The sequence below is a fragment of the Mercenaria mercenaria genome, unplaced genomic scaffold, assembly GCF_021730395.1.
Source record: "Mercenaria mercenaria strain notata unplaced genomic scaffold, MADL_Memer_1 contig_3856, whole genome shotgun sequence".
In the NCBI taxonomy this organism is placed as follows: Eukaryota; Metazoa; Mollusca; class Bivalvia; order Venerida; family Veneridae; genus Mercenaria; species Mercenaria mercenaria.
Window position 1 is genome coordinate 33491 of NW_026462036.1, and position 13387 is coordinate 46877.

The 13387-nt window shown below is 31.9% G+C and overlaps 1 protein-coding gene across 1 annotated transcript in view; it reads left to right on the forward strand.

Annotated features, from left to right (window-relative positions):
* Window positions 1-13387, forward strand: part of LOC123548273 (carbohydrate sulfotransferase 15-like) — a gene marked incomplete at its 3' end in the record, with an annotated part of 43471 nt that overhangs the window by 18769 nt on the left and 11315 nt on the right. Inside the window, exons 2-3 of the mRNA XM_053534618.1 lie at window positions 7370-7583; window positions 8209-8310. Of these exons, the coding sequence (XP_053390593.1) occupies window positions 7370-7583; window positions 8209-8310 (316 nt within the window). The remainder of the gene's footprint in view (window positions 1-7369; window positions 7584-8208; window positions 8311-13387) is intronic.

Below are 13387 nucleotides of genomic sequence, written 5' to 3' on the forward strand. Positions count from 1 at the left end.
AGTTTTGGTTGGATGATTTTTCACTGATTCATTGTCTTTTGATTATTCAACATTAGTAAATTATAGCATCATAGTCAGGAGTACTTCTCAGCAACCACTGCCTGCAATTCAGCAAAAATTCATAGGAAGCGAGATGTGCATATTTTCTTCTTTATCCGTTTGAATGAGGTGTCAATGAGATATTGTCAGTTGTTCATTCAAAATCAGTAAACTATATATGTCCATTCAGTAAATTCCACTTTCGATTTTTTTTAGGCCCCCAATAAGGGTTATCCCTTTTATTCACTTTCTCGATACACAAAGATTTAACTCACATATATGCATTAACATCTAGTGCAATTATTATTTAAGAATCTTTGAAATGAATTGAATAAGGTTTCATATAATTAGACTTCATACAATACATTTTCTATGTTACTATGTGAAAGCCAGCATATCAAAATTGTGATGTTCTATGATATTTAGCACATAAAACAAAGACAACATATATAAAATATCATGCACGAGCAAATGAGTTTGTGCCGTATAGAAATAGATATAGTTTGTATCCCTTTTATCTATATTGCATACTTCTACTGAATTAACTGCACATTTGGTCATACCGAGTGTAAGTAGGAAAAGTGAAAAAGACAAACACTCACTCACGCTCTCACTCATACAAAGTTGATTTCATGCCAGATAAATCTATAGTTCTTATATAATAAAGGTTCTTTCGTTTCAATGCTCTGTGTTTAATTTTCAGAAGAATGATAAACAGTTTGTTTCATGTGAGTCATCTAGAATTCTATATTCTTTTACCATATTCACTATGATACAAACGTTGTTTTTTTTTTTTTTCAGATTATTTTGTTTTTCAATATATTTTTCAGTTTATCCCAGTTCTTTTAAAAGTTTTAATTATTATCAAAGGTCAAGGCTGTTTGTCTGTAAAAGTTGATCTGATAGTTAATAAATTGCTTGGCAGTTATGACTGACAATTTCTTATCATTCATTTTACAGTAGTATATATATATTTTAGAAAAAAGAAGAAGGAAGTTAAGCTCTTTTTCATTCGACTCTGTTATCCCAAGAATATTTTTGCGTGACAATTTTACATACTGATTTGTCATGCAATTAGAAACCACTGGACTAAAAAAGATGTTCTATAGGTTCCCTGTAACGTTTGCAGAAAGTACAATTTAGATTATCTTCATAACTTATTTTGAATAGAAGGTCATTGGTTCCTAAGATTCTATGAACTATTCTGTATTGAAACCATTGTATAGACTTGTATTTGATAATTTTAAAAGGAAGAGAAAATATGTTTTCCCATTCTTCTTTTATTTTAATCTCAAGATTTTGCTCCCATTTCAATTTACATGAAGGTGCATATATATTTGACTTTAATGTGTTATACATTGGCTGAGACCCTTTCAAATACCTTGCGGTATTACTGAAATTTGGTGGAACAAATGGTCGAATTGGTTGCTTCTCAAATATTTAATTCTTCTTTTTCAAATATTTTGATACATACAGCAAGTGTAATTCCCTCAAAATGCAGAACATTTGCATTTCAACAATAACTGTATTTATGACTGAACTCGTCAAAGTTGTAAAATATTCCATCAGAATTCAATAAATTTCCTATACAATTGACCCCCGAATCAAACCATGATTAAAAAAAAAAACAAAAGAAAAAAAACACTGTTACCGCCAATAAGAATATCTGCATTATAAAACAGAGGGAACTTTCATATGTTTTTTACTGTCAACATCTTGGCATTGGCAAAGTTTTATATACGCGTTTAGAGTGTCTCTCCAAAATATATTGGAAATAGTCTTTACTCTATTTGGTGTGTAATGAATACCACAGTTCAGCAACTTATTTACGTTGAAGAATTTGTTAATAATATTTAGCCATTTTTCGTTATGTTTCAATATATGTCTTATCAAAGTGATTTTTAAAGCTGAAATAAAAGAATTTAAATCTACCTTCTGTAAAGCTTTTAGTTAAAACGTTTTTTTTATTTTGCTTTGACCTTTCCAAACAAAGTCATGTATTGAATCATTTATACTTTTAAAGGTCCATAATGCTAAAATGTTTTATCTTAAAAACAGATGAAACAGTTTTCCAAATAGATGTTATGCATATTTAAATGGTTAGAAAAGCACTACTTTTAATATTGCACATGAATTGTTATAGTTAGAGCTATATCGGGAGGAAAAAAAACAATAGAATCAATAAAACATTCTTGTATATCCAGCAATATTCAAACCTTTGACAAATGTTAAAGAAAGTAATTATCAGAAATTGGATTTAACAAGAAATTATTGTATTTTATGTTCATAAACGAAAATGTGGCAGCCACATTTTAAACAAAGGCATTATAAGCCTTTAACATAGGTATTGCAATGAAAAGGTGATTAAAAAGCGAAAGGATGAAAGTTTTAATAACAACAATTCTACCTATTGGTGTAATGATTCGTCTTTTCCAGTTTTTTAAAATAGACTCCGCTTTTATAAGATATTTTGTGTAATTAAGATCAGCCATTTTGTTCAAATCAACGTGAAATTTTATACAAAGCATCTCGAAACTATGCTGATTCCAATTTAATTTCCATTTGGTTTTTATACTCTTTGAACTGTATTTTTCCTTTCCTATCCAGACAACTTCGGTCTTATCAAAATTTACCTTAAAGACCGGAAGATTAGTGAATGTGGAAAATGTTTCTAGCGTTTCATTTAAGGAAGAGGCCGATCCATCCAAAAGCATTGTTGTGTAGTCAGCAAATTGTAATTGTTTAAGTTCTAAGTCATTTACTTTTATACCTTTAATTTTGTCATTAGACCACCTAATTTAAAAAGACAGTATTTCAGCACATAAAATAAAGATGCAACTACTTAAAGGATCACCCTGACGACAACCACGCTGAGCTGGGAAAAAATAGATACAAAGACATTTTGACAAACTGCGGATACTCCGTCTTTATAGAATATAATAAATCATCTTTTGATATCACAACCAAAGTTGAAAATGGTTAAAGTGTTATGAACGAAGGACCAAGACAGCGAGTCAAATGCTTTTATCGGAGTAAAGAAGTAAACCAGAAATATTGTTTTCCTCAGGGTAATTCATTAAGTCGTAAATGAGTCTTGTATTCTCTGCAATGTATCTTCATTTAATAAATCCTGTTTGGTCGTTGTTAATTAATTTGTTTAAGTATATTTTAATTCTATTCGCTATGCAGCCGGATCCAATCTTATAAACAGTATTAAGTAACGCTATTGGACGCCAATTTTTCCAGTATTGCTTTGGTTTATCTCCCTTAGGAATGCATGTTATGATACCTTGTGTTTGATTGATAATATCCCAGTAAAAATGCTTTAGAGCTCTACAAAAACGCCTATTTCACTACAAAAATCGGCAGAAAAACCAGATGATCCAGGGCTTTTGTTATTTGCCATGGTTTTCAGAACCTAAGACGCTTCTTCAATTTTTATTTTGCCTTCAATGGCAGCTGATTCTTTGTTAGAGAGTGTTGTAAATCTAATGCTTGTGATAAAATTCTTAAATTCATTTTTATCAATATCATTTTTTTGGTGGTATAACTTCTCGTAAAAATTAGCCGTTTCGTGCAATATGTCTTTTTGATCTGTGATTATGCGTCCATCATCCTTAACTATTGTAGTAATAGCTTTAATTACAAAATTGTATTTTTTTTCCCAAATCGCAGAAAAGTTTACTTGGCTTTTCACCCTCAATTATCCACTCTACTTTTGATCTCAATGTTTTACCTCATAACTTATTATCTTGAATTTCCATCAAATCATTTCTTAACTGTTCAAGTTTTTCAAGGTTTTCATTTGATTCAGTTTATTCTAAAATTTAAATGTGTGACTTAATATAAGTTTCCTTTTGACTATTTGATTTTTTCTTATATGTATATCATATTTCCCTCTTATTTCCATTAATAAAGTTTCTAAAAATATTTGGTCATTTATACTTAATTGTATTTCGATATTTGGTATATTTTCTATATTTTGGAAATTATATATAGGCAAAGCATATTGTACTTTCACTTCGTCGATTGTTCTATTGATTTCATCAATATAGTGTTTATCATTTAGTAGAGAATTATTATGCTTCCAGAGCCCCTTTCCATGTTTCAAGTCATTTAATTTTAATTTCATTATAATTATCGAGTGGTCAGATTGGAAACTAGGTTTAATTGAAATATCTAAACAATTCGGTTTTAAAAACGGGGATAGAAGGAACAAATCTAATATTGCTTGCTGTAGCGGTTTTGATTTTCTACAAGTGTATCTTTTAAGATTAGGAAACATATTTCTAAAAGGGCCTATCAAGTTCCTTTCCTCCATATGATTTAAAAGATGTATTCGTGCACATTTATTATTTATATTTTCTGTAATTATTATAATCTAAATCTGGGTTCTGCACTAGGTTGAAATCCCCGCACAAACAGTAAAAAATCATTTCCAATATTATCAATAATCTGGAATAGTTTATCATAAAAGTACGGACTATCAGTATTCGGTCCATATAGTGAAACCAATGAAAATTTTAATTATCCAACATTTAAATCAAGAATAATAATAATATAATAATAATAATAATAACTCCTTGCTCATCAACCACTGCTTTATTGATTTTATAATCTAATGTTGTTTTTTTGCAAACATAATTGCAACAGCTCTCGAATTTGAAGTTTTACAACTAAATATACATTCTGAACCCCACTGGCTATAGATATTTCTATGCTGATTTTGAAGAAAGTGGGTGTCCTGAAGACAGTAAATATCGCATTTCATCTCTTTTATGTACTGAAATACGTGTAGCAGTTTCTTACCTTGTAGGCCTCTACAATGAACTGATAATATGTTTAAGTCAGTCATTGAAATTTAAGATATATCGAATATTTTTCACAGAAACACAAAAAGCCTGTAATATCCAGAACTATACGTATTAAATATAGTGGTACTGACATATCAAACAAGAGAATAAACACAAAAAGTATAAAATTTAGGCAAATCAAAAACATGACAAAAGTACTAAAATGATCTAAAAGCAAAACACGTGGTTTTCACCATTTTGACACATATAGCAATTTAATTTCTATATCTGTAACCATGAATCTTTAAATCTATTATTTTGTCTTCCTAAAACCATGATCATCATAAATATATATAAGATGTTTTAGTACTTTCTAAAAGCAAGTTAAAATGTTTGATTTCATTTAGATATTGCCACAGATATACTTTTATATTGAATGTATTTATGCAACGAAGTACAAATATGTGCGTCTCTAAATTCAGCTATCAATTGTTTATTAATAAGTAATTATTATATCCCTTTCTATAGTAAAACTGGTTCACTTAATACAAAAAAGGTAACTAAATTTAAATGCAACCTCTGGACAAAAGATCAAAATAACCAGTGGTATTTGAATCGACCACAAATGTTTACTTTTAATCAAGATCAGATTACCTTATCTAAACAGTACTGTATAATACTGAACTAGATTTAAGTGTACAGTAGAAACAATTTGTTCCCGTATAATAACATGCACTGAATATCTAGCTCTGGATCAACATAGTTATATTTGTTATTAACAATTTTTCATGCATAAAACACTTTAAAAGATTTTCATTCGAAAAAAAATCATATATTCTGTCAAACATATATAAATGTACGAATTTGTGGTTGATACTGCACGTTACCCCTTTATACGTTCGCACAAAGATAACATAGTAGTAATAGCAAATTGTTTTAAAACCTCTGGACGAAACAGCGAAATTCCAGAGCCTTTTATGATTGCTTTATAATTAAATATACACTTTCGTGTCAGATGAAATACCCAATTATTGGTATCATTACTCTTACAGACTTTTAATATGCACATTTTGGGGAGCATCCATCGGTTTTACCGATAGGTCTTGTTTCCAATGTATTACAATGTAATTGTTTCAAATTTCGAGGCCCTTCGTACAGAGCTGATAGTTAAAACTGAAGAGCCCCCTCTCTACCTCTTAACGTTTAATGTGACTAAGGCGGACAAATCCATCTGTTCCACCCCTTCATTTATTTCTAAAGAAGCTTTAGATTTAGAAAATATATATAAAGTTGTAAAACAACTTTTAATGAGATGAGATGATTTTCAATATTTTAAAGGTTTTTATTCAATACAGTAAGAAATAAATTTGATAAACAGTAATAAATGGCTGGAGGGGGTGAATTGTGTCGTTTTGAGGTGAGGGGGATGGGAAAATGGGGACGGCGGTGGCTTTTCCATTGAAATGTATACATTTTATTACGATAATATTTATTTCCTTTGTTGAAAATACGTGTTTACATTACAAGACAATAGTGAGTAAATTTAAAGCACGGTGACACAAATATTTTGGAAGTATTTCATTGAGTACACTTATATCAATCATGTGAATAGAGATTCTGAAAAAGCTAAATATTATAGTTACATAACAATTATTACGCAATATTAATACCAGATCTAGCTTAATTCAAGTTAAATTCAATCTTACATTCGCATTTTTTTTGAAAATGATTTATTGCCGTAAATGGGTACGTCTGTTATCTTTTTACTGCCCCATATAGATAACAAACTACTTTATTAATCCACTCGAAAGGCACAATTTTCTTCCACTGCAGATTAATAAACTAATTTTTGTTAGTATGACTGCAAACACATTACACCATTATTTATCTATGTTCCCGTTTAAAATATGTTTAAAACACTGTAAATTCAACTCGCACGCCACAAATTATTTATGACAGGATATTTTACGCTAAAGGCAAAGAATAATATACCGGGTAATTTAAGTATTTTCTGTAAAGCACATTATTGAATAAAGTTTACTTCCCCTTAATTGTTAACAAATTTAGCATGTACTTCAAATTAAGTCGCAAGTTTAAATTCAAACCTTATATTCTTATGCGTTAATAAATAAATTTGTGGAATTTCGCGGTTTATAATAATTTCGTTATGGAGTGAAACAATTTAGATTTATCACGTTGTCGTTGTTTTCCCGCTGCGCCGGTGCAATAAACTCTCGTTTCATTGTTCTCGTTTAACTGTGCACATGCGTACTTGGATACGAGCTTTTATTCACATGTTTATCGTTTTTCACATGATTACTGTTTCCTGAACAGTTCGCAAACAAATAACAGCTCGTTTCAAGGAATCATGAAAATTTATCGCAACAGATTTTTGGAGATTTCAAGACTGGTCTAACATATGCGATGTCTTTGTCAGAAACTGGTAAAATTATTACGTAGAAAAAAAATGATTTCATCCAAATACAACACACGCTTTAAAATTTAAATTGGTCAAACTAAAGGTGTTTTTTTTCCAGAAAAATTCAACATTTTTGCCGAAGTACAGAAGTCCGTGCTGGTACGACCAGGCAGCTGACAACAAAACAATGCAATTAAAATGTTTGCCATACTTTTACCTCATTGGTGCTCCTAAATGTGGTACCACAGATCTACAGTCCAGAATGATAGCACATCCACTTATCTCCGAAAAAGTTGTTAAAGAACCTCACTGGATAAACAGACAGAGATATCGTATGTTAGTTATTAAATATAAGGATCAGTGTATTATGTGACTAACCCTTGTATATCTATATAAGACAGAAGTTTGATAATGTTGTCATGTAATAAGTACACTTAAATATGAAATCACAATTCTATTTTGGTTTTATATATATGAACAAACAGAAATGAAAGCCAAAGCCAAATCAAAGAAGAGTGCAATATATAACCATCATTAATCCATTTCCCTACAGAAAGTACGACAACAATGTACAATTGATCTTATTTAATGTAATTTGTTCTTTTAGACTAATTGCAATACATAAAACATCTTAAGTTGCTAGCTAAAAACCACCCTAAAAGTAGTTCGATGTCAAATTTTGGCGCTATGTCTGACGCCAATTATTATACTAAAATGTCATATCGCACCTCTTTAAAGTAATTTTCATAGTTCATGAAAAGTGGTCTATTCCGAATTCACCACCTGCTTATCCATTTGAACACAGGATAGAATGCTAAGATATTAACGTAAAAAGGTTGTACCTATAAGCAAATCTTAAACAGATATGTACGTAACTCAAAGGTTGACGTAAACTTAATTCAATTTGAAAATCGTGTTTGCATGAATATTGTATGAATATTAAGTACTTTGGTTTAGGTTTCGGAAATGAACTGTCAAATTACCTTCACCTTTTCAACAAAGCAGTACAAGAGGATATTGTTGACATAGAACAGAATGGATACCATCCTATTATATTTGGTCAGTATATTTCCAATGGTATTTCTATTTTTGTCAATGTACAGTTCAGTATAGATAGTAACTTATTATTTTCATTGATTCTTAATTATATGTTGTGCACACGCATTCCACTAGTGGTTTTATTCTCTAAAGAACTTAAAGCTGAAGATTCGATTTCGGTTGTTTTTTTTTTACAAGTACCATCTGAGACAATCGGTATGTGTATGTTACGTCATTTTTTTTTATCTGTGTATGTTTGGTGCACACATTTTGTCTATGCATTGTGTACACATTTACGTATATTGCTGTATGTTTTCCAAGGGATTGAAAAAAAAGAACAGTTCGTTGGAGATTCTGTTCATTACACTGGTAAATGCGGCCATTTTAACTTTTGAATCTAATACAAATCATAAACTATGGTCAATAAATCAGCTTTCGAATAAGAAGGTAATTAGAGATAATACGCTTTTGCCTTTCTAGATTTAAGTTTATCCTGTAAGTTGGTTAAAAAGTCATCCATCAGTTTATATTTATTCTACTGTCAATAAAATTGATCAGAAACATATTTTTGTTAATAGAAATATGCTTTTTTTTAAATAATTTATTAAGATTTTTATTGATTTGCAGTTTCTACGCACCATAGGTTTGCCTGATTCAATTGCACACGATGCCTTAAATTCAACAAAACATTATTTCTAACCTTATAATTTGCCTGCTGTGTAATATAAATTAGATGTTCTATCCGGGGCACTCACTACAGAACAAGTAGAGTAGTTTTGACTCGGATAAAATATAGCCGAAACCACGTTTGAGATGAAATCAAACGCTCACAGTCTTTACCTTGAATATACTCAATTTTCGTGCCGGACAATGTGAAGTCAATGAATGTCCTTGACAAAGCTTAGATCGAAAAAATACAATAAACGACTGCTTAATACAGGTTTAAAGGCTAAAGGATTTTTAACATGAAATGTAAACACGCCATAGATACACACTGTCGAGGTCGATTCTATCATGATCTAAAACAGCCACCATACCGTTCCGTATTGATGTAGATGCTGTAAAATACTTTGGGTATAATAAATGTTAATACCTACCGTAGCTGTTATCATAAAATGATAAAATATTTGAACGGTCCTTCGGACTCTTGACCCAGTTTGCATGCCTACCTTAGAGTAAAGTAATTGAAGAAGTGGCAGTCAGTTGTATTGACATGATAAACCTCTAGTGACCGTGTAAACCCGATATCGGTATGAAAAAATGTATAGTTGTATGATAAAAATTAAACATGTTACAAATGTTTCTTAAGAATTCTGTACTTTTTTTATCTGATATATTTATAACTAAAGGATGCTAAGTAATAGTTTTGTTTTTGGCCTTCGTGGCCAAGTGGTTAAGGTCGCTGACTTCAAAACACTTGCCCGTCATCGAAGTGGGTTTGAGCCTCATCCGGGGTGTTGAATTCTTCATATGAGGAAACCACCCAACTGGTTTACGGAAGGTCGATGGTTCTACCCAGGTGCCCGCTCGTGACGAAATAATGCACGGAGGGGCACCTGGGGTCTTCCTCCACCATCAAAGCTGAAAAGTCGCCATATGACCTTTAATTTTGTCGTTGCGACGTTAAACCCAAAAAAAAAAATATAAATTAACAGGATGCTCTTAAAATTCAAGGTTAGAAAAGTAAATCTACTATACACCCGTCCATTAATGCGTATTACACATGTTTTGATTTAAATTAATTTGAAGCAACGCATATCGCTTTTGAAATTTCGTTGGTATTCATAGAGAAGATAGACGCTTAAAGCTATATAATGATTGAAATTATGGAAACCACTCCATTACAAATTAGAGAAAAAAAAGTTAAACTTTCCTATGATCTATAGACCTTAGAATTGGAAAAAAAGGTATTGTTATTGCTTGTCAAAATGCTGCTTCCTGATTAGCTGTCGTTTCGATAAGTAGTGAAATGTAATATATACCCTGTGCCGTCAAAGGTTTGATTCCTTTGGTGAATCAACTGTGCGGAGAATGCACATCATGGTTTATGCTGTATCAAAAATCTAATTAAGTATTTCTATTCTATTTTCTCATCAAGTTAATTAAAGAAATTAATGACATTTGCTACTACCATTTCTATGATTATGTTAATGTGGTGATCATAAAAGCATATTTGTATGTATAATACTACGCTGTGTAAAATTATTGAATTGTATCAGTTCTACACATTTTGCAATGCTGCTCAGGCTAGTACATTAGCTAGCTCAATTATAAATTAAAGGCATCACGCTGACCTTTCATGTGGGAGTCATCTCTGTAAAATAAGGGTGTCTGCTTAATACAACTTATTAAAAAATACTTTACACATCTCCTTCCCTAACGTGACGTCATTTCGTTCATATGAGTCCCATCCCAAAATTTCACTCCTCCCAATCCAAGACGGCGGCATTATGTAGAAAAAGTAGGAATCAACTTTCAAATATCTAAATGATATATCAACAAATGAACATAGGACTTCCAAATGATCAATTGATTAACATAGTTTAGTTTCTGGAAATAAATATTTAAAAACATAACGACGATCAATAAGCTACAGAACTGAGCTAACATTGGAGATTTTACCCTTTGAAGATTTCGTTTGCCCCCCCCCCCCCCCCCGCCCCCCCTCCCCCATCTTTGCACATGGACTATTACTGCTTTCTAAAACATACTTAAAATGAAATGCCTGGCTTTCTTTTTGGCAAGGGTCTCAAAGAAGACTTGCGTTTCCGTGGAAGTAGATGTTAATTCGTTTTATAGAATTTTATCGATTTATACGAGAATCGATGATGTTAGAATCTTTACGTTTCTAAGACGTAAATGTATTGGGAGCAGCATTCTCAACACGGCACCATCAGGGGTGGTACAGTACGTCATCAACAGGTGCGCACAACACTTCTTCGATTCGGTGAGTACACTTGCGATTTTTTCATTGATTACAGATAGATTTGGAAATAACATATATTCTAAAGTACCCGCATGTGTCTCAAGATTACCATTGACGTTTGCGTTTTTCAAGAAAGCCTTTCGTTTAAGAATAAGTATTCCAGCACAATACACTTGGAGGTGTGGAAACACTTTCCTATCAATCACACAATATTATATCGCAAAAAGGAGTTTTCATGCATACTCTTCCGAATCAAAGCCTTGATGGGTGTTCCGTTATGGCAAACAGAGGTCAGTGATAGCTTGGTTAGTTATCAGAATGTAAACTTTCCATGAAATCAGTAAAAGCGCCTAGCAGTACAAACGAATACGCACATGCCACAGCAAGTCCACCAACCCAATGAGATTAGTTTCGGTGCTGCTTTATATACCAGCCCGAATTGTACTACACATTTGTACTGGTTCAACATTTGCATATATATTCTCAAATCTCTGTTTTCATGTCTCACAAATCAGCAGTGATATTTTTGTCTTTTTTAACTGATTGGGACCAGAGAAGCTATATTTACTCTCTCTGAAAGTTAACTGGATCTCGAGGATATATATTGCAATAACTCATTTCTCTTGTTATCAGCTAATTATTATATATTTACACACTTGATTGTAGCAATTCTAAAAATTATTCATAAGTGTATGAGAATATATAATACCGTTTCATGAACTTTGCACGTGATTCTTTGTAAACTCTTCATTTAAGAACAAAATGAAATTCACCTTCAATTTCATTAAGATCGCAAAACTCACAAAAACGTTCTCTTGTTTGGCCTAATTTTCTTTTACAAAGAATAAATCAACGTATATAGAGGAAGAAATAACCTGGAAAAGAAAGCTACTAGTAGGAATGAAATATCATAAGTTACCTTTAAAACCAATTATTGCCGTGCTATATTATCAAAATCATAAAGCGGTTGAAGAGGAGATGCATTGCATATACTTCAAAGTTAACAAAAAATCAGAGTATCATATCTCTAATACGGTTGAACTGAAAATGTTGAGGCTTTGCGCAGCTACACTTCTTGTAACTCTGAAATTCCAACAAAATCTATCAAAACATGATACAGTGGCACTGTCCAAGTATAATATATGAAAGTTTTTCGACCGAGAAATAGAGATAACAAGAATATTTACACTTACACTTCATTTATTTCTGTGAAGCTTTATCCGTTAGGAGCAAGTTCTGTCAACTACATTTCATTCAAATTTTATTACTGTTGTTACGTTTCATCAGAATCTGTCAAATGGTTTTTAAAAGGAAGGAGATGCACTGAAAAGACTCTGTGACTTCAACAAAGAAAGACGAGACAAAAGAATGTTTTGAATAAAAATCTCAATTGTTTTTAGGGAACCATAGTCAAGCACAAGCACCTTCAATTTCGTCTACAAAAGCTGTTCATGGCTAAATATGTAACGGTAGTGATCACATGTAACAGTGAGCTTTTCTAAACGGTGTCTGCACATATTGCCACATACATACTTTCAGGAGTGAGTGAATATTAAAGAACGACTACGTTTGTGGTCTTCATTTCTGACATGTTTCACAGACACATCCGCAAACAGCGAGTTTTGTTCTTTCTTTAATTCTGCAGTTACGGAAGACTTAGGTGTTTCCGTTGTGATCTGAAAAAGAAAGAGAAAATGTGACATAAACGTAACACTCACAAGGTAAATGAAATACTTTCATCCAACACTGTGTATTACTGACATAAACCTTCGTTGCTAAAAAAGAATTTAACTGAAGTACCATGCGCCAAAATAACCTGAAAGGATTGTCAAACGTACATTCATGCCATGTCCAACACGAACAATATGGACTATGTCGAACGACAGAAGAACCTGGAAGTGTATTATTTTAGCTGGTAAAACGAGAAGGCGGAACTTTAGTTTACTGCTTTCCTAGGGAGTTTTGATTCCGATAATCAATCAAGGTAGCACTGACCTCTGTTTCCATAACAGAACACCCGCCAAGCCTTTGATTCCTTAGAAATGCATGAAAACACTTTTTATGCGATATAATATACCGTGGTAGATGGGGAAGTGATTCCATGAATTGCATTGTGCACGAATGAAGACTTTCTTGCAAAATGCAAACGTCAATGACAAACCAGAGACACAT